The 22,219-nt window shown below is 47.8% G+C and overlaps 1 protein-coding gene across 1 annotated transcript; it reads right to left on the reverse strand.

The window, feature by feature from the left end:
* Window positions 1-10,162: 10,162 nt before the first annotated feature.
* LOC120028985 (bone morphogenetic protein 2-like) lies at window positions 10,163-21,564 on the reverse strand. The gene is made up of 3 exons (XM_038974269.1): window positions 21,008-21,564; window positions 13,596-13,948; window positions 10,163-12,907 (listed from the first exon to the last, which is right to left on the reverse strand). The coding sequence occupies exons 2-3, from the start codon at window positions 13,939-13,941 to the stop codon at window positions 11,829-11,831; spliced, it is 1,425 nt and encodes a 474-aa protein (XP_038830197.1). The 5' UTR covers window positions 13,942-13,948; window positions 21,008-21,564; the 3' UTR covers window positions 10,163-11,828.
* Between the last annotated feature and the right edge of the window lie 655 nt (window positions 21,565-22,219).

A 22,219-nucleotide genomic window follows, 5' to 3' on the forward strand; every position in this document is an offset into this window, starting at 1 on the left:
TGTGTTTGTTTGTTTGTGTGTGTGTGTGTGTGTGTGTGTGTGTGTGTGTGTGTGTGTGTGTGTGTGTGTGTGTGTGTGTGTGTGTGTGTGTGTGTGTGTGTGTGTGTGTGTGTGTGTGTGTGTGTGTGTGTGTGTGTGTGTGTGTGTGTGTGTGGAGAAGGCTTGGAGGTCTGGGAAGGCAGATGCATAGTCTAGAACATTCTCCCAGGCTTGTTTTTCTCATTCTGTGATTGATTTATCTTATTGTGCTATTGCTCAGGCCAAAACAGGAAGGAGGGACAGAGCAATGGAGGAAAACAGGTGTTGATTGCTCAATCGCAGTTTTGCAGGACCTTACGTTTTTGACTGTTGGTCTGGTGTTGGTCCAGAGTAAGGCTGACCTTTTGGATTGTGTCTGGCCCTAGTAGCAGCCAGGAAATTCGTAGTAAATGGACCAGTCATCGCCATGTTGACATTGTCACTTCCTCCTTGGGGGTGGATGTTTTTGTGTTCTCTTGCCATAAGCAACCACAATCTGGCCCAGTTTCCCTATGCAATGAAACACAATACAGTCACATGTTAAAAGGAAACCGTGTAATAATGTTTTCATCGAGCTCTGTGCCAGGTGACTGTGAAATAAGGACAATCTGGTCATGGTGCGCTGTTATAGCTCTCATTGTTATCGGAGGCTTTGCCCGTAGCCAATAAGCGTTTTGGATGAAGCGCAAGCTGAGGTCGTGGGGCTTCCTCTCTTTCTCTTCCTTCCCAGTTGAGCTCGGAGTCTGAATCACCCACATGTGAGAACATGCGGGCCAGTCGGCTATACACCTGAACGTGACTTACAGTAAGTTACGGAAAGCAGAGACCATGTGGTTTATGTGTTGACAGAGGATATCGCCCATCTATGTCTCCTATAGTAAAATGTGGTTGAAACAAGGTGGAAACAGAGAGAGATTTGTATTTGACACATATGACATGATTGACATTTGAGTTCGGCTGAGTGACATTTGAGTTTCTGTCACTAGAGAACTTTCCATAGGCATCACCAGATCTTGGGGTGAAACCAGTGGAGGCTGCTGAGGGGAGGACAGCTCATAATAATAGCTGGAACGGAGTGAATGGAACGGCATCAAACACATGGACACCATGTGTTTGATGTATTTGATACCATTCCACTTATTCCGCTCTAGCCAATACCACGAGCCCGTCCTCCCCAATTAAGGTGTCAGCAACCTCCTGTGGGTGAAACAATGTTTGACATGTTAGTCATCCCTCTCCTTGTTGTTGAGTCTTCAGTCCGTGCAGGAAGGAGAGAGGAAGAGAGAGAGTGCTACATTTCCAAGTACAGCAGTAGACAGCAGACTGAGTTTACTGGCCAGTGAGGATACGGTACGCTATATTTCCAAGAACTAGTTTGGCGTGGAGATTGGGCCTGGGCTTCCAGGGAGGGGTTTCGGTAGCATGCTTCAGTTAGCTTGCAGCTCCGTTAACAGTGTATTACGTTAGCTGTTAGCACCTGTTAGCTACTCTCCTCCCAGCAAAGTCTCCGCGCGGCGACTCGGCCAGAGCAATTAAGCCCTGGTCGGCCCACCACAGGAGATGAGAGGGTATATACCGTATCAGCCTCCTCATAGCTTTGTCTTCACGCTCTACCAACCCATCCTCCCTTTGGAGACTCAGCTCAGTGGTGCTGGGAGAGAGGTCGTAATTAAAGGGAAGGGAATGGGGTAGGTTGCGCCAAACCAGGCCCACGCCTTCCCTGGGTTGAGGGGGGGGGGGGATGTTATCCTTTCACACCCTCTCTCACTAGGATGGATTGTCCGGGCGAGGGTGTTTAGCATATCAAGCATTATCATGCCTTAGAAACAGGTCACTGGACCTTCATCACTGCCCCTGAGGCAGGTGGGAGTGTTGATGGTGTAACACCGCATGGGGGTGAGCCTTGTGAGCTGTATGATAGAATGAGGCACTCAAAAAGTCCGGTCCCCTTGACGGGGTGGTGTTTAGTGATGGGTGTGGTATTGAGGAAGAATAATCGATTAAACGGATTATTAGTACTATGCTTGAAGTAGTTAGTTGTACATTATTGGGCTATGCCATGGGAATGGTCTGTATAGTGTCACACAAAGGCTTATATCAGGGGTTCCCAAACGTTTCTGTTCTGTGACCCTATTAGGATATAAAATAAATGATCATCTCAACCCCATCATGTCAACAACAAAAAAGTGATGTAGTCAACGACCAATGTTGACTTCTTTAATTGGAGCCGTGACAGTCTGTCAAACTGCTTTAGAATGATTTGTAGTAATATTTTAATCTGAAGGAAGCATGGTTTGAAGTGCATCAGAAAGGTATTGGGAAGTTCAGGAAAACATCAAGGAAGATCATCGGGCAGTAATTGTGTATGATGTTCTGTGTAGAAAAGACACTTTTTTTACCAGTCTTCACCAGTCTGATTTTTTGGCTGGTCCTGTACACTCTGTTCTAGGGTTTCTGAGGGAAACAAACCACACATATATGTTTGTGAAAGTTATCTTTCAGGAATGGGGTCATAATCATTTGTAACGTTTCTAGGAAGAAAACAGAAACAACCGTATTACAAAAGTACTTAGCGGCTACGGGAGGTTACTCACGTAACCCCGGTTCTATGAACCAAGCACCCTTTTCTTTTCCCAATTTTTTTCCATGACCCCTAGTTTGGGAAACGCTGACTTATATGGAGGCACAAGAGGCACCAAAGCATCCATTGGGTTGTAGGATCTATGCTCTCTAGACATTTGTTTTATATAAGTTGCACCAATTTAACATTTGCAGCTTGGAGATGAATGGGTGAAGGAAGTGAAGAGTAGCAAAAAGAAACAAACGCACTCACACAGAGAAAAAACAGAACAGACAAACCAGAGGGGATGAGGGCGGTGGAGAATGGCGGGAGGGGGAAGAGAATGTGAGATCGGGCCCAGATCTGTCGGGAAGCGGTAGCTTGGGCCGGACAAATTCACAGATGTTTTAAAGTGCTAATCTAATCTCTATGCCAGGCCTTTCCCCCCTCCTCTCTTCCTTCCCTCCTTTTTTCTTGATTCTCTTCCTTGTTTCTTAACTATGGATGGGCTAAAGTCCATGTTAATGTTCCTCAGGAGCACCGTGTACTGCTCAGAGATCGCCCGCAGTTATTCATGCGCCTGTTATCGGCCCTGTTCTCAGGCTTAGACACATGTGCTAATGCAATGAGGGAGATTTGCCTGAAAAAAAGGAGATAAAAATATCCCTACTCACTCAGGCAAAACACAAAGCCACCTTAAAAAACGTGAAGAAAGGAGGGAGGGGCTTGTTTCTTGTTTAGTTATGTCACCCCTGGAGACCATTCATCACATTCGATGAACTCACATTTTTTACTCAAGCAGTTATTCAGCTTATCCATGTCTCCTTTACCCATATTCTGACTATCAAAATGTTACAGTTTTGCTCCCGGTAAAGAACCAAGGGGATCGTATTGCCATCGCATAGTAAAATATTGGATATGTTTAAGGGCATACTTTGAATTTTGACTACCGAATCCCTCTCTCCTCCCGTCTCTGCCTTCCTCCCCCTTTTGTCCTTTCCTCGCCACAATTCTCCCTTTCCTCCTTCCTTCAATCTCTTGCCAGGGAGGAAGAGGAGTCTGTCTAATACAGTAACCACATTGAAATATAGTGGCAGCTCCCCCCGACTTAACGGATGTACATGTTCAGCAACTGTACTCTCCTAATGTGACTGCAAACCTCAACCCTGTAGTTGAACCTGTATCACCCCAGACACGCTAGACAAGAAGCAGAAGTACTATCAGAAACGTCCACAAATAATATCAATGACGTGAGAGTCTAATGAAGTGTAAGTGGCAATGGAGTCTGCTATGACCCATCATTTGTACAGTACTGGAGACCGATTCAACATACAACACAATGATATCTATCATATGTAGGCATATAAAAACAAACACATCAGTGAATTAATCAAGGAGAGCAGCTGGACAGGGAAGCTCTGTTTGTTGTGTTGCTGGGCTCTGACTGTTTGGAATGTGTTTGCCACAGACCGGGGCCCCGGGGCCGGGTTCTCCTACTGTTGACCCTCAGTACCTGACCACGTAGCACATTGAATGTGAAAGTCATAAAATGCGTTCAATGATGATTCTATCCTGGCAACGACCCACAAACACCCCTCCGCCCCTCCACCCCTCTACCCCCCCATCTCTCGCTTCTGTCCCCCCACTCCCTTTCCTCTGTGGGATTCAGAACATCTGGAGAAGAGTGACAGCCAAGTAAACAGACCAATAGCTGTCCTCCACCGGCTCCTTTCTCTTTCTCGCTCCCTCTTTCCCTTTCTCTGTCTGTCTGTCTGTCTGTCTGTCTGTCTGTCTGTCTGTCTGTCTGTCTGTCTGTCTGTCTGTCTGTCTGTCTGTCTGTCTGTCTGTCTGTCTGTCTGTCTGTCTGTCTGTCTGTGTCTCTGTCTGTCTGTGTCTCTGTCTGTCTGTCTGTGTCTCTGTCTGTCTGTCTGTCTGTGTCTGTCTGTCTGTCTGTCTGTCTGTCTGTCTGTCTGTCTGTCTGTCTGTCTGTCTGTCTGTCTGTCTGTCTGTCTGTCTGTCTGTCTGTCTGTCTGTCTGTCTGTCTGTCTGTCTGTCTGTCTGTCTGTCTGTCTGTGTCTCTGTCTGTGTTTGTGTGTCTCCTTTCTCTCCCTATCCATTACCACCCTCTCTCCCAGGAAGCTTATTGATGGATGTTTTTATGCCATTTTTTGTCTTGTTTGTAGGGCCAGATCAAGTTGAAAACTGAATAGGGCAGATAATTGAATCAGTCAGTTAGGAAAGATGAGGAGGGTGTATATGGGGCTCTCTGAGAGTTAGGGTTTGTAGAGCATCAGGTCATTAAGGGGGCTGTCCCATAGAGAAACGAGGGTCTGGTCTACACGGTGGGGGGGTTGAAGGGATGAGGGAGTAAGGGAGTGAGGAGTTTAGGGGTTGAGGTGATGACAGGATTCAAAACACTGCCTTTATTGTCAACAAGTTGCTCATTAAAGCAACACTTAAGGAAGATCACCTCCCTCCTCTCAACTTTGATGATATATTTCCCCTTAACTCCCGCTTCCAGTGTTGACAGCAAAGCAAAAGCCGGCAGAAAGGAAAATATGGCAGGAGAGACGGCGGGAAGGGAGGGGCGAATGCGATTTCCATTCGAGTGCAGACAGCATCCGCATCGTGAGACACCTGTAAAAACATAATTTTTCATCCCGGGACTGAGGAGGGAAGGGGAGAAACGGAGGGGGAACGGGAGCATGGCTGGCCGGAGGGCGGGGACTGGGGGCGGGGGGTTCATGCTTTTCTCTCACCCCTAAGTCGTTATCCAGCCTTGCATTTCCATGGCGAGGACTCTGGTACAAGACTTCAACAGGGATTCCAGGAAGAAACGGGATACAGAGATGCAACAAGCACAAACAGAGACCACCAGCTGGTCCTCTCTCATCCCCAAAACAAACCTCCATAACCCCCATTTACCCACACCATCATCCCCCAATTCCACGAACCACCCCCAGCCCACCATACCAATCCCAGACCCTGTGACCTCCACCCCAGCTCTCCCGGAGCTCTGGTCTGCTTCCAGGATGGGGATTGGGGTCAGCCTTCCCAGCTTCATGACAGGCTGGCTTCCGCAGCACCTGCCTCGTTCTGTGACCCAATCACCCAGAGGTCCATGTTTTGTCAATCATTCCAGAATGGGTCCATCTTTGAAGCCCATAGGTGAAACCCAAAACCTTGGCTATCTATTTTCTGTGTTCCAGACCAACCACCAACTCCGCAAACTGGATCCAGCTAGCACATAACGTTCTGAGAAACATGCGTTTCTTCGAGTTTGGTGAGAGCGTGGTTATGTTTGTCATGCACACAATCTTTCTACAACTTTCTGGGAATGGTGCAGGATATTTGCTTGGCTTTGGAACATTCTCAGCACATTTAAGGAACTTAACAAAAAAATATTAACGTAATAAAAAAACGCTCTTCTCCTCTGCTCCTCTCCGCTCTCACAACAACGCGTTCTGTGTAGCAGGTAGAACATCACATTGACACGAAGCTGATGGCAAAGCGACGTTGTGTAAAGAGAGAAGTGAGGGGGGAGTGTGAGCAGCAGGTATGTTAGAAAAACGAATGTGTGCGTAAAATAACACATGCGCAGGACATGATCCGGATCCTTAGCTTTAAGAAATAGGTTTCCGGAGGGGCGGGGCGTGGTTGAAAAATCTATATCAATAGCCACGGCCTAATTCAAAACGTATCCATTCTGTTCTCAGCGTCAACAAAACTCTCTATATCTTTTTTCTTGTTTAATGTGTTCAGGTGTGTTGGCCACGCCCACTAATTGGCCACACCTGATCTCAATGAGTGCTAGTTTCCTTTGAAATGGGGTCTGTTTGAATAAACTAAAATTATCATCTTTGTAAGTGTAAAAGAAACCTGGCATGCTAGCTCCATCCTGGTGGCGCTGTGGACTAATTCCATTAGTAAAAAACAGAAGGTCATAGGTTTGAATCTCATTGACGCTGTGCCACAATAAAAAATACATGTGTTTGCGTGATTAATGCCTAAGCAAATTCATTTCCATGTGTCCTATCTCTGCTTGGAGCTCCAAACAGTTAACCTAAGCTATGAGTGTTATTAACATTCTGTTCTCAGAATGGTATTTAACTACCTTCAAATCCACTATCATTTCCATTCTCAGAACGATAATAAAACTTCTCAGGAAAACTTTATAGGAACCGGGATAAAACGCTCTCAGAACCTCTCTGCGACCTAAAAATTCACATTCCCAGAACAGGACAAATGTTCACTTCCATTCTCAGAATATTTAAAAAAACGTTCAGTTTTACCGGTCAGGAAACTTATGGCTTCGTTTCCACAACTTCCAAGGAACCAAATATGCTAGCTGGGGAGGCTTTGACCACAGCTGCTATGGAGGGTTTTATCTTATGAAACAGAATATCTACCATATATTTTACATGTGGGGTGATCCGTGACTGAAAACCAGGTTTGATATAATACATGGAAACCTTTGTGACCCCACTGAACTGCTGTTGGGAGTTTTATTGAAATCAGACCTGGAACAAATACATCACTTTGGAGCATGTACTGCTCTTACCTACATCACTGATGTTATCCTACGACAGAGTTTTAAACTAGTCTGAAGCATATTTTGGACTATTCGAAAGCGAAGTCAAGCCAGGAGCTTTTACTTGATAACGTCAACCTATTATGTAGCCAGACTAGTCAGTCCACTGGTTCTGTCAAGTACACTGATTGTATTTGCATATATGTGCCCTTTGTTCACCATGGTGCTGTTGATTATTGTTCCCATGTCCGTTGGTGCGTGTGAGTACCTGTGCTGTGTGTTTTGGGCTTTCGTGTCCTTGTGGATTGCGCAGATGATTACGGATCTCGTCCCGTGTGTTAATCATTGTGCACGTGTGTTATTTATTCGAGGTACTCCTCGCTCTTTTGTTTTGGGTTTCTACCCTGTGTTTTGTTACGTGTCTGTTTGGTCTTCGTCCCCGTGCCTTTACACGGCACGCCGTAATTTGGGCTTAATAAAAAAAACGATTACGCATTCCTGCGCCTGTCTCCCGAATCATTTATAACAGCGTGACAGGTTCTGATGCTAAACCATGCTTTGGGCCTTGTGGTCCTAAATGTGGAAAGTCTAGGGCCGGGATTTAATCCAATCGTGGATTTTTACAATGCGGTATTTTAAAGGTCATTTCAGATTGAGCCCGTACATGTGGTTTCGACAAACGTGGGACCATTGCCTTTAAAACGTGCGTTGCCGACAAAGTGCGCTCGGATTGAATCCCGCCGTAGGTTGGCACAGAGCGATTTCCAACATGGTAATTTGTGTGTGCTTGTGCGAGTCTGTGTGGGTGTATGAGCACGTGTGTGTGTTGGCAGATGTGGACAGTGGGTGGGCTGTGCAGTTGACACACAGTAAGTTGACAGACAGGAGTATAGAGGAGCTGATGGCAGTGGGGGTTATTTCCCTATGCCAGGGTGAATGGGGAAAGGCCTGTCACTTAGTAGGGTACACCAGGGATGGGGCCTGCTCTGGGCTTACCTTGGCCCTGCCTGTGTGGCTGGTTGGATTGGCAGGTTGACGGAGAGCGTGTCAAACCTGGGTTTAACTTAATTTCCGTGAACTGCACACTCCAACATGGAGGCACCTCTGGGCCTATCCCTAGGCCCTGTTCACATGACCATTCTACTAACGCTGTAACGCAGTACTGAATGTTCCAATCTCACTTCCATCTGCATGTAACACAGACTTTGAGTTCCATAGTAAAATTCTGTTATAATCACAACTGTATTATCTGAACATTCCATACATTTGTGGCTGGAACTGCACTGGGCCTGTTGAACACGGCTCGGCTCCTGTAAAGCGGTTATCATAAACTTTTCCCTGAATGCAGCTAAAATCTGTACGTCAGAAAGAGGGCTATGTAATGTGAGAAATGTGTAATCCCCTGCCTGTCTGGGGTCCATCACAGGCACCTGGTTGTAGGTGCAGCCCCGCAGCCCTGGGTCCCTGTCTCTGTGGGTCGGGTGGGTTTCGAAGCCCCCAGGGCTGAGGGAAGGTGTTCCACAGGGTTGACTGGGTCAAGGTCACTGCTATCCAGGCTCATAGAGCCTACACACCTGACAAGATAAGCTGGCCATATCCTGTCTCCACTCCCCAGTCCTGCTCCAAACCCTGAACACAGTCATAATCCAGCATCTGGGAGAGGAGTGTGAGGGAGGGGTTACGGGGGGGGGGGGGGATGCGAGAAAATGGAAGGGGTGAGGTGGGTGATAAGCGAATGAGCTGGGAGGGGGAGAGAGGCGAGGGTGGGATGAGGAATGGGTCAGTGGGTGAGGGATGGGCTGGGTGGTGAGGGAAGATGTGTGAGGGAGGGATAAGTTGGGGGAAGGATAGGTTAGAGGGGAGTTAGGGAAGTTAGGGAGGATACAGACCCTCTATGGGGCAAAGGTTATCCTCCTGCCCATGCATGGGTGACTCATGCTGTGTGTTTTTCATGAGATGGTTTTCGCTTCTTATCTAAACACATCTACATACAAACACATAAATGCTCTCTCGCACGCACGCAGGCAGACAGATACACGCACTTACACGCACGCACGCACGCACTTGCACGCACACACGCACACACACACACACACACACACACACACACACACACACACACACACACACACACACACACACACACACACACACACACACACACACACACACACACACACACACACACACACACACACACACACACACACACACACACACACACACAGGAGCCCCAGTGGCAGTGTGCTGCTGTTGACAGCTGTTGAGAGGCGATATGTAAGAAGAATCTGGACAGCTCCAGCTGTAACCGACGAGCTCTGGACCACGTCCAGCATGCGACAGGAAGGGAGGAGGGTCGCCCCTCCCTAGGATAGAGCAACGCGGCTGTGGGTTTCACACTGTTCACCTCCCGATCCTTCACAAGAAGTGAGCCGATCCATCTGGAGGAGAGATGGGGGGGGGGGGTAGTTCCTTTCAACACACAGGAATGCGGGTTCAAGAAAGCTGTTGAGTTGGTTTGACCCCCACATTCACAATGTGAGGAATGACCTGTGGCCGAGCACACTGACTGCTGTAAGCTCAGAGGCTCAGTAGCTCTCTGGGTAACATCTGGGGATCAGAAACATATGTGGGCTGCATCACAGGCCGGGTGTGAATTGATAAGATGGTGCAGTGGTTTTGCCAGTAAGAGTTCTGCCCCACGTATAGCATTCTCCTCATGCCCGTCTATCCCAGGCCTGTGTGTGTTAGTGGGACTATATAGGTACTCGAAGGCCTATAGCCAAATCTGGTTTGTTCTGGGTTCCCCAAGGGAGCATTGGCTTCCTTCCTCCTTTCTAATCATGGATAATGTTAGCTCGATTGTCAATCTATGAGGCAATTTGTGATTGAAAGAGTACGACCAACGGGAGGATTTGACAGTCCCACTCTGCTCTCCCCTTGTCCTTGTGCATAGGCTCAGAGCAATATGTCCTCAGAACACTGGCAGAGGGAACAGCAACAAGGAAACGTGGTCGATTTTAAAAACTCAATCATGTGACAGAGGTGCTGCTTTGTCTCTGTTTATTACAGGTCTCGTGTCTTCAGACAATGTCAAACATTTTACAGACTGTTGTTTAAATGCTTCCATTTAAATAGAGGGAAAAGCAAACGAATGGAAAGATACTTAAAATACTCAAAAACACCTGCAAAGCCCCCGAAAGGCACTGGAAATCAACTGCTTTAACATTAGCCGTTCTTTTTTCTAAAAACATGCACTCTGCTAGAAAAGACATCTGTGGTGATGATGACATTGTGTTGTTGTTACACAATTCAGTGGATTGCAATACACAGAGCCTTGATATGTGGTATTTCTCAAGCTTATGACTGCTCCATTATGTGTAGTACACCAAAAGCCACCATAACTTGCTGTACGAAAGCTACTAGAAGGACTGCAGGCTCCAGCTTTAGATGTATTACGGTACTGTAGATGTGGCTTTGTAGAGAGCAGATATCTTAAATATTTTCAAGGTTAAATACACAATATGTGGTTGCTATTTAAATACCTAATGTGACTTTTAAGTTAGATGTAATGGAATTACTTTGATGACAACAGTTTTCATAATTTTTCTTAATCTCTGCAAAGGAAATGTACAAAAAAATGTATCTTTTAAATAATAATGATGGTAGTACATTCAAACAATAGCATAATAATTCCTCCGTATTATTGTTGCGGTTTTAAATATCTCATGACGGGATGCTTGGCGCGGACAATTTGCCTGTCTGTGTGTCTGTCTGAGAAGTCCACATCTATTCAGTCTATGAGGAGTGTCCGTCAATGTCTCTCTCTCGATGAGAGATCAGTAGCTGTCCATTGGCCCAGATATGTTAGATGAGTTAGTTTAAGGATGGTGTCACTGATGCAAAGGTTATACGTTTCCATCCTCCTCATATGGGCCACATGACAGCTTTCTCTGTACTATACGTCACTCTTGATAATATGTCCACCGTATAGATAGTATAATCTGGCACTGATATCTTCATCTCTTGCCAGTCCCCTTGGTCTTCCACTCCACTGGTCGAGTGCATCTCCTTTACAGATTGATGTTGCAATGAGGATGTGAGCGACACACTGAGCACGGAGAGACACAGACACATTACAGACACGTAGAGGGCTGGCGAGTGAGCATTGAACAAGCCCAGGGGTTCTATAGACGGAGAAGAGGTGGGGCTAATGGGAGGATTCTCTCCTTTACTCCTGGCTGTCGTTCCTCTCTTCTTCTGTCAGCAGCATCCTCTACCCCCTACTGGGATGTGGAAGACTGCTTCGTGTTCCTCTCCCTCTCTTTTCTCTCTCACTATGTGGTAGTTCTGAAGCGCTGCACTGTGTTCTAAGGGGGCTCCTCTGTCTCTGGTTTTCCTCTCTCTCTCTCCCTATCCTCTCTTTATTTCCACTACTGACAGCTGTGGCCCTCCAACACCTATACTTCTTAGAAACCACTTGGTCCTGCTGGATTGGGTTCTACATTCCTGTCTCTTCCCTTCCTCCCTCATCTATCTCTCCTGCCCCCCGCTCCCCCCCCCCCCCCGCTACTAGAATTTTCATCCCTCCACCAGAAGGTCCAGGTACTCTTGTCTCACATGGTCCTGCTGGGCTGGGTTCTGTCCTTGCCCTCTTTCCCTACCTCATCAGTCTCTCCTTCCCTCGCTCTCCTCCCTCCCTCTCTTTTGTGTTTCCCGTTACCGGCATCCACAGCCCTCCACCACCATGTCCTGGTAGTTTTTGAGCACCACACGGTCCTGCGGATCCAGGTAGAGCATAGCGATGGGGCTGAGGGCGGTGGGTACGCAGCAGGCCCGCGGTACGGCTCCGTTCACCGAGTTCACCAGCGTCTGCACCATGGCGTGGCTGGATGAGTTCATGTGGTGGGTGAGCGGGAAGCGGCACTCCCCCAGGCAGAAGAAGGCGTCGTAGCCACTAGGCGCCACGATCCACTTGTTCCAGCCCACGTCTTTGAAGTCCACGTAGAGCGGGTGGCGGCGGCAGCGGGCGCGGGACAGACGCTTCAGTTTCGCCACGCGGCCACCATTGCGCTTCACCCTTCCACCCTCGTTCCAGCTGCCGCCCCAGCCAGGGCTGGCGCTCCAGTCCCTGTCCTTGTCCTTGTCTCTGTCCCTTTCCCGGTCCCTGCTGTTGCTCCTGCTCCTTTCTCTGGCCCGCTTCCTCTCCCTCATCCTCTGGGCAGTGTCGGAGGTTCTCCGGCCATGGGCGGCTAGTGGCTCCCCGTGCCCGTCATGGCTGTAAGTAACCAGCAGTGGTCTCTCCCGTGCCCAACTGTGCTCGTCTTGTCCCAGAGACCTGCGCACCCTCAGGTGTCCCTCTCTGCGCCCTTCCTCCCCAGTGGAGAGTGGTAGAGCATCATGGTCAGGGGGGGTGAGGAGGGTGGTGTTACCCAGAGGGGTCACCTCCAGGAGGAAGGCCAGGCTGCCGGTCCAAGCGTGGGCTCCTACGAAGAGTTCAGTGCTGAGGCTGAAGGCCTCCCAGGAGTCAGCTGGCTTGGTGCTGGGGGCCCCTGTGAGGAGCCGTGACTCCAGCAGAGTGGGCTCAGACTCAGAGTCCCCAGTGCCTCCATCGAGGAACAGGCTGACCTTGTGGGCCCCGGGGCCTAGGCTAGCCCCACCACCCCGGAAGAAACGCAGCTCGGCAGAAACCACACGTTCATCCTGGGGGATGGAGGACACGTTGAAGGAGATGGGGACCTTGTTGTTGTTCGCGGTGGTCAGCCTCTTTTCAAGGGGGAGTGAGGGGCTGGTAGACTCTGAGGAGGGAGGGAGGGAGAGAGCAAGAGAGCGAGAAAGAGAGAGAGGTTAAGATAGGTCAAAGAAGAAGGTTCAATTTGTAAAACAAAATTGATGTCCTCCACAGTTCCTTGGAGGTCTCTCTTGTAGGATTTTCTAAATCAAACATTGTAATCTCACAATGTCAAATACAATGTATATTGACCTGTCAACCCTTAACTTTAAAGGTCAGACACATTCAGTGCCATAAACAGTTAGATAAGCTTTTCTTTGCACACACTAGCATCAGAATAGGACCTCCACTTGTTGCTGGTTAGTTTGTGAGTGTTATGGAAACATCCATGTTATCAAATGGAAAATAGATGGTCTGGATTTGGAGCCTACTAACTGCCAAGGTGGAGTCATAACAGAAAGAGACTGGGAATCACAGCGCTGTCGTCATCAATGCCATCTAACCCGGACTGAAACTACAAATGGAATGTGTAGAACAGTGTCCATTAAAAACGTATTGTGGAACTGATACCAAACGGTGGCAGGACAAGGTAGAACAGCTTTGCAAACTATCCACAAACTGGCTCAGATTAGGAGTGCTAATCTAGGATCTGTCCATATGATTTTATTCGTTATAATCTAAAAGGCAAAACTAATCCTAGATCAGCACTCTTACTCGGAGGTGCTTTGGGGATATGGGCCTGTGTGTATTGTTACCTGTGTGGTGGAAGCTGCGTACGGTGTTGGCCTCCCGGACATGCTGGCTGGGGAAGCTGAAGTGTGGATCCTGGACTAGGTGGTACTGCTGGGCGTGGAAGCGATAGAGGTCCAGTATATACTGGGGGATGGGCGCACCTGGCCGGGGGTTGGGGTGGGACTGCAGGCCCAGGCGGCTCAGCAATAGGTTCTGGATGGTCTGGGCCATGCTGGGCTCCAGGGGGGTGGGCGATGACGGTGACAACGACGGCACACTGCCATCGGGCTCGGTGGCAAAGCCCTGGCGACCAGACGAGGCTTGAGGTAGCAGCAGGACCATCAGGACCAAGAGTTTAGCAGGGAACATGGTGGATCTAGATGAGGGGGAGGAGAAGGTGAGGAGAGGAGTTAAGTTAGGGTTTATTTCGGGGAGAAGAGGAAACGGAACGCTTAAGTCTGTCACTTTTTGACGCTTCCAGTGGTGCCCTTTAAAGTCACAAGTGTTCATTGAGATTCATGTACCATATGTTTAATGTCTTTCACTAAATTGGAGTGAACTTAAATCTTATGAGAGAAACTACTACCACTATTTCATCAGCTTGTTTTCTCCTCTCCCAGTCCCCACCATACTAATTCCTCGCCAGCAGAGTATGAATCATACCGTGACATTCAGACAATAAACATGTATTACCTTTTAATGTGGCTTGAACACAACCAGTCATGATGTTTTCATCTGATTGTCAAACAGATCACTTCAAAATGTAGGCTACCTGCACATGTTCATCCACTGACAAAATAATTCTAGCATCCAGACAGTGCACTTTGTATCTCCCATTTGACGAATGGAAAGAGACATCTGGTACAAAAGATCAAACCGTTTTATGACATTGGGCGATTGTCATTGGTACTAAACTCTTGTAGCCTGAATGAATAGATGCTGTCACACCCTGATCTGGTTCACCTGTCTTTGTGCTTGTCTCCACCCCCCTCCAGGTGTCGCCCATTAGCCACTGTGCATTCATACCTGTGTTTTCTCTTTGTCTGTTGCCAGTTCGTCTTGTCTCCTCAAGCCTACCAGCGTTTTTCACGTACTCCTGTTTTTCTCTCTAGTCCCTGTTTTCTAGTTTTCCCAGTTTTGACCATTTTCCCTGCCCTGAGCCTGCCATTCTGTACCTTGTGACACTGCCCTGGATTACTGACCTCTGCCTGCCCTGACCCTGAGCCTGCCTGCCATTCTGTACCTTTCGGACTCTGCTCTGGATTACTGACCTCTGCCTGCCCTGACCCTGAGCCTGCCTGCCATTCTGTACCTTTCGGACTCTGCTCTGGATTACTGACCTCTGCCTGCCCTGACCCTGAGCCTGCCTGCCATTCTGTACCTTTCGGACTCTGCTCTGGATTACTGACCTCTGCCTGCCCTGACCCTGAGCCTGCCTGCCATTCTGTACCTTTCGGACTCTGCTCTGGATTACTGACCTCTGCCTGCCCTGACCCTGAGCCTGCCATTCTGTACCTTTCGGACTCTGCTCTGGATTACTGACCTCTGCCTGCCCTGACCCTGAGCCTGCCTGCTGTTCTGTACCTTCCGGACTTTGCTCTGGATTACTGACCTCTCCCTGCCCTTGACCTGTCGTTTGCCTGCCCCCTGTTTTTGTAAAAAACTTTTGTTACTTTGAACTGTCTGCATCTGGGTCTTAACACGAGGTCAACTGTCACTGGCCTTGAACCATGAGAGAGAGGTGGGGGTGTTTGTTTAATTTGGAATAAGCTTTTGATATTTTCCTATTTACCACTGTAGCAGTACAAACTTGCATTTTAAACCATTAGGAGAATGGCTCAATTAGAAGCCCCCCCCCTGTAATTCACACACTGCTCGTCAGGCTATTAGGACATAATGCTGGTGCGACATCAAGAAATGTACTGCTGGAGTCCATGTGAAGTTGTTTGCCGGATACACATGGCTGTAAAAACAGCACCACTTTGTTTTCCTTCATGTTAATTTATTGCTACGTGTTGCCAAGGCCCCGTCTCCTAGGAAACTCAAGCACAAGGGGATACGAGTGATTAAGCAGAGACTATATTCAGTGTGTGTGTGTGTGTGTGTGTGTGTGTGTGTGTGTGTGTGTGTGTGTGTGTGTGTGTGTGATTTAGGAGACCTTTAATAGTAGTACTGCTAAGACCATAAATTAGCTAAAGTTAGTTGACTTTAATGGAGAATAATAACTAGTGTAGCTACTGTACTTTATATCTCTATTGCTCTGATTTACTCTCCAGAGCGTATTTGCTGAATGGACCTATACAGTAGCTTCAACCAAATACTTGAGACCATAGTTGCTAACTGGCCTGTCTGCTGCGCGGGAAAAGGCCCAGTGCTGGAGGTCATAGCATTAATGCCCCAGCCAGCCGGGTTACCACCCCATGTCTCTGTAGTACAGGTGTTAATGATTGAGTGACTAATTAGAAACTTAAGGCCTTAATGGCCTTGTGCCCTCTGGAGTCAGGAGGTCAGGGGTCAGGGTAGGGGTGTCTGACCTGTCTATTGTTCAAAGTAGGATGAAGTTGGTCCTGGACACTTAACTAGAAGGTCAGTTTGCCCTTAGCAAGAGGGTGAGCTGACCCTAGATTTGGTTCAAAGCATTCAAAGCTAGTAGGCTCGTGTAGAGACTGAGACCTGGGCTGGGCCATGACTTCTCTTCTCCCAACCTGTCTGCTTTACCATCATCCTACAACTAAAGAAATGAGAGATGTCATCATTATTCTAAGAAGAAAAGATACGTCTCAATGAATGTAAACGAAATAGAACTCAACGTCCTGCTTTCCCCTACGGACTAGAGCGAAGCTCTCAATCTTATCTTATCTCTCCCTGCCTATCGCATCACTGTACCGAGCTGAGAATTGATTAAGTCCAACATAGCAGGATAACTGAGGCGTTTATGGCACAACGAACACATAACTACGCCATAATCACAGATAATCATGCCATAGTGTCAGAGTAAGGTTTACAAGGAGGTCACAGGGTGTGTTTGTGTGTGTGCGTGTGTGTGTGTGTGTGTGTGTGAGAGAGAACAGACACAGCAATACCCTGGGAAAATAAGCTGTGAGCGTGGGACTCTGTTCACTACCCATTAACTCAGTCTAGGCCCCACCCCAAGTAATGTCTCTCCACCCCATGCTTCTCCACCTGAGGCAACACTACGGGAGAATTAGAGGATGATTAGAGAGCCACAACTGTACACCCTTTCCCATGGCGTCCTATGGCTCGTCAACTAGATGAAGGATACCCCCTCCCTCCCCCCACCCCCTTAATGAAGGTTCAAAGGTTAGTTTCAGAAGTGGGAGGGGGGGGAGTCAGAGGACACCCTGCCGTACATCCATCGAGAGTACGTCCACCCATCTCCCTGTGTATCTCCGGCTAATCTAAACTGGGAGAAAAGCTCCTAAACTTAATTTGGCCTCTTTATCTGCCATCCTCTCCGTCGACCCGCCCCCCTCTCCATTCATCCTGGACGGTAACATCCATGCGATTGCTTTCCCTTCATCCCCCGCTCTCTCCCTCTGCTGAAATGGGACTAATCAAGTCTTCCGGGGGAGGTGGTGCTCTCAGACATATTAGATGGTGTCTGACCCAGAGCAGACGGTAGCGTGACCCCAGGCACACGCAGACGAGAGATGGGCGGTAATCAGGCAGGGCGGTCTGCCCGCTGTTCCTCTGAACTCACAGACCAAAACAGACCAACATAAGTATATCTATTTCCCTCTCTCTCTTTTAGTCTCTCCTTTTCTTAGTCCCTCTTTATCTCCTTAATTTGTCTCTGCGTCAATCCCTTCCTTTCTGTTTCTGTCCCCCTCATTCTCTCTTAGTTCCTCTCCATTTCTTTCAAATCTATCCTCTGTATTTCTTCTATGGGGGCCAGAGGAAAGACAGATTTAGAAAATAGAGAGAGAGTCAAAGATAGAGAAGAAGATACACAGAGTTAAAGAGAGAGAAGGGAAGATATACAGAGATATATCCCTCTTCTCTCTCTTTGACTCTCTATCACCACTTGTCCTTGTCCATATCTCTTCCCCTGCCCCCCCCCCCCCCCCCCCCCCCTGTGTCCCCCCCCCCCCCCCCCCCCCCTGTCTCCCCATTCTTCTTTATCTGCATGTTTCTCTCTTTCCCAATCTCTATTTTTCTTTCTCTCCCTATCTTTATTTATCTACCCCTCTCCCTCTTGTGTCTTTTTCCTAAGCCCTCGAAATGAATGGTGTTTTTGCGGACGAGTGCTGCTGAGTGTTGCCGGGCGAGAGGGCCCAGTGTCACCACAGCCGTCTGATTTATCCGCGGCCGCTGTCTTCGTGTTACGCCTGGTCCCTCCACTCTCCCTTCCTGTTGTTCTTCCCGTTTTTCTTTTCCCCAGATTCCTTCTCTCCCTCCCTCACTCCCTCGCTCTCTAACACACACGTACACACATAGACTCTCTGCCCAGGTCATAATTACTGTATGTCTTGGAAATCTTATACTCACAAATACACTGCTGCTCGTGGCCTGGATCCACAGGCTCGACACACTGTCTCCTCTTGGACTTGACCAGGATTTTGAATTGAAACCGTTTTTATAGTTTCAAAATGTCCAAATGATTGTGTTTGTTTCCCCCCCCTAATTGAATATTGAAGTGATGTCACTAAGTACTGCCACTATATATATGACCTTCCACCCCCACCTGGGATATGGATGCCTGATGAAGACCTAAGGGTCGAAACGTTGTAAATAAATATCACCTGGGAGCATGAGCAGCAGTGTACGGCATTTCCCTCTCTGTTTTCCATGAGTTGGCCTACAACTCCAGCACCTGAGGAAAGTACCTGGAAGTGCTTATGTTCTTCAGCTTTTGTACAAGCTCACAAACACACATCCCAAGAATGTTGTTTTTTCAAACTTGCTCAACCCGCATCTCTGTGGACCATTCTCAAAATCACCTGAAACCTAGACCTAATGCATCCGGAATGATCCTCACTCTTCTCTATCCATCGCTAACACGCGGCGGATCTCTCTACCGCACACACCGCTTTATGATTTCATGTATCAGGCTGAAACTAGGAGGTAAGAGTGACATCTTTCGAAGCATGACAGTTGAAATCATTAGAATAACATTCCTGGTTGGCTGCTGTGCGGTTTTATTAGAGTGTTTTATAATTTATCCCAGCTGGGGCGATTAAGAGGTTAATGGCACGGGCAGCCCAGACTTCAGCCCGCCGCGCGCCTTCCTCAACAAACCTTTATGGTAATTACTGCCCACGATGCACGGCTCCACTCGTATGCACCACGCAGGCAGAGTGCAAACACGTACATGGAAATACAAGCCAAGAGGTACAAATATGTGTGTGTATATGAATGCATATGATGGACAGAAGCCAATCGATTAGAATGTTTTCATGCATAGCGCTGCACATGCATCACACACACACACACACACACACACGTACAATCGCAAAAAAGGTAAAATGCTTGGACACACACACACACACACACACACACACACACACACACACACACACACACACACACACACACACACACACACACACACACACACACACACACACACACACACACACACACACACACACACACGAGAATGCAGTGTCTGCTGCCAGGGTTGAGATGACAGTTTCCAGCTACTGGGGAATCAACCAACACTCTCACAACATCGCTAGAAACTGCAAGGTACCTGACCGCAAGACCCTACAGAGGGTGGTGTGTACGGCCCAGTACATCACTTGGGCCGAGCTCCCTGCCATCCAGCACCTCTTTACCAGGCAGTGTCAGAGGAAGGCCCAAAAAATTGTCAAAGACTCCAGCCACCCAAGCCATAGACTGTTCTCTCTGCTACCTCATGGCAAGCAGTACCAGTCTGGAACCAACAGAACCCTGAACAGCTTCTACCCCCAAGCCATAAGACCTGCTAAAGAAATGGTTACCCGGACTACCTGCACTGACCCTTTTTTGCACTAGCTCTCGTGCACTGACTATGTTCCCACACTGGACTCTACCCACACACATACATACATACACCCCAACACACATAGAAGCATTTTGCTACACCAGCAGTAACATCTGCTAAATATGTGTATGTGACCAATAAAATTTGATTTGACATACACGCTACAGACGCCCACACACATATAAGACGCGCACACCTGCATACTGACGCCACACACACACACACACACACACACACACACACACACACACACACACACACACACACACACACACACACACACACACACACACACACACACACACACACACACACACACACACTCACCATATATGCTGCTACTACTGTCTATCTATCCTGTTGCCTAGTCACTTTACCCCTACCTATATGTACATATCTACCTCAATTACCTCGTACCCCTACACATCGAATCAGTACTGGCAGCCCACTGCATATACCCATGTTATTTTTATTCGTTATTCAGTGTGTTTTATTCCTCATCTCACTATTTCGATTCTTTTTTCTTTTATGTTAATCTTTAACTCTGCATTGTTAAAAAAGGGCCCGTAAGTAAGCATTTCACTGTTAGTCTACACCTGTTGTCTACAAAGCGTGTGACAAATGACATTTGATTTGATTTGGAACGTTAGCTACCTGTACCCTAGGAAAGACATTTAGCCAGATTTAGACACAATTTACAGTATAGTAGTCACCACTGCCAGGACTTTCATTCCCAGGTACATTCTATGAAAGAGTCTAACTAGCACATACAGTGCAGGACATCAACAGGTCACCTTTCACCTCCATCTATTTCAACCTGAACTGTAAGTCACTGGAAGCTTTCCAGCTCTTGTACATATCTTCATCTATTTCAACTAGGACATTCACAACTGTACGCCTCGGTGTTCACGCCGTTTCTCGCCGTGGTCCGCACGTTTCACTCAGAGCTATGTTCGGATGATCGGAGAGTTAAGCGACAGACACCGGGAGGCTGGGTTTTAGTTAACAGGAGGCGTGCGGAGGCAGAAGCTTTGGTGGAAACAGTGACATGCATGACACGTGACATCAGACACATCAAATACTTAGCACGTCCTGTCGACACAGAGGTGGAAAAGACAAAAACAACACTGGTTTACATGAAAGCTGTGTTTACCATCAACACTGAGGAATAGTTCAATGCCTTTACACTCCTACAGAGCAGTAAGTTACATTAGGTCTCCTGAAAACATAATGGTCACATTATTCTTGGACCCTCGCTTATAAGCGTTTGATTGCGAGCAACACAGTATGCCAGCATCTGCGTGTATGTGAGCATGTGTTTGTTCTCCCTAGAGTGGCTAATGGTTTGAGCAGTGAAGTTCCCGTGGCCAGGCAGAGTTGGCTTGGCATACATGTATATGTGTGTGTTTGCGTGTGTTGTGAGAGAGAGTGTGTGTGCGCAATACTCACGTCCAGGCGTGGTAGGAGGTGTGCAGAGTCCATGGTTTATCCTTGAGCTCCAGTGTTACAAACCGTTGTCTCTCGCTCCCTCTCCGTTGGACAGAATGGACAAACTCTTTACCTCTCTTCCTCTCTCTTTCTTTCCCCCCTCTTTCTCTCTATCTCTGTTTGTCTCTCTTAGGTTAGCCTGTGTCTGTGTCTCCTCTGTGAGTGGGCTGTGGATGAGGATGCTGTACTCTCCATGGTTCTCCCCCTGTACTGCTGGGCTTTCCCTTCTCACTCACCCTCTCATCCTGTTGTCAGTTTCGGATAAGCGGCCTCTTAAAAAATATCCACCGGCTTTCCCCTGCCTGCCTGACCTCTTCAAACAGGCAACTCCCTCTCTCTGTCGCCGACACTTCCACCTCTGCTCAGACACAGAGAGATAGATAGACATGCAATATATCTACTGTATGGACCTGCACAAAAAAAATTGAGTTTTCTGTAACCGGCCCCCAAAAAATGCCCTCTTGTCCTCAGTTTCCTAAATGTGTCTCCCTTCCTCTCTTTCTCTGTCTCTCATTCTCTATTTGTCTCTCCTCCCCTTTTTCCTCTCTCTCCCTCTCCCTCTCCCTCTCTCTTATGCTATACCGAGAGTCCAGCTGGTAAACTCAGTTTAACTCTAATTGACTTTCCTGGACATTTGGATCCTCCCTGATCGTGATGTCACTAAGTCAGACCACCCCCACTACCATCATACACACACACACACACACACACACACACACACACACACACACACACACACACACACACACACACACACACACACACACACACACACACACACACACACACACACACACAGTTAGAGATAAGGTCAGGGTGGACTGGCTAATTATTTTATTTTCCATTATTACTTTCACAAACTCACCCACTGATTTTCATTGACACCATTTTCATTATCAGCTAACATGCTGACATGTTCACAGACAATACAATCTCCATTATCAATTCATGACTATGTTACTGAATAAGACCAAACATATTCTCTTACCAGACCAAGGCATGAATGGATGACTCATAGGGGAGGATAAAGTCACTACAATTTGGGGGATGTGATTGGATGGAACGAGCCCAAAAAAAAAGGCACATTGTAATTCTCCACTGCATTGTTCAAGCAAGGTGCAATCGTCCTTCCAGCGGCGGCCACCGAATTGGTATTCATCGGGCAGGGCTATG

The sequence above is a fragment of the Salvelinus namaycush genome, chromosome 34, assembly GCF_016432855.1.
Source record: "Salvelinus namaycush isolate Seneca chromosome 34, SaNama_1.0, whole genome shotgun sequence".
Lineage (NCBI taxonomy): Eukaryota > Metazoa > Chordata > Actinopteri > Salmoniformes > Salmonidae > Salvelinus > Salvelinus namaycush.

Excerpts from the sequence above, each read along its gene's own strand:
- LOC120028985 (XM_038974269.1), bottom strand. The coding sequence starts at position 13,941 with ATGTTCCCTGCTAAACTCTTGGTCCTGATGGTCCTGCTGCTACCTCAA. Across the intron at positions 12,908-13,595 it reads ACGCAGCTTCCACCACACAG|AGTCTACCAGCCCCTCACTC; the intron begins GTAACAATACAC and ends CTCCCTCCTCAG.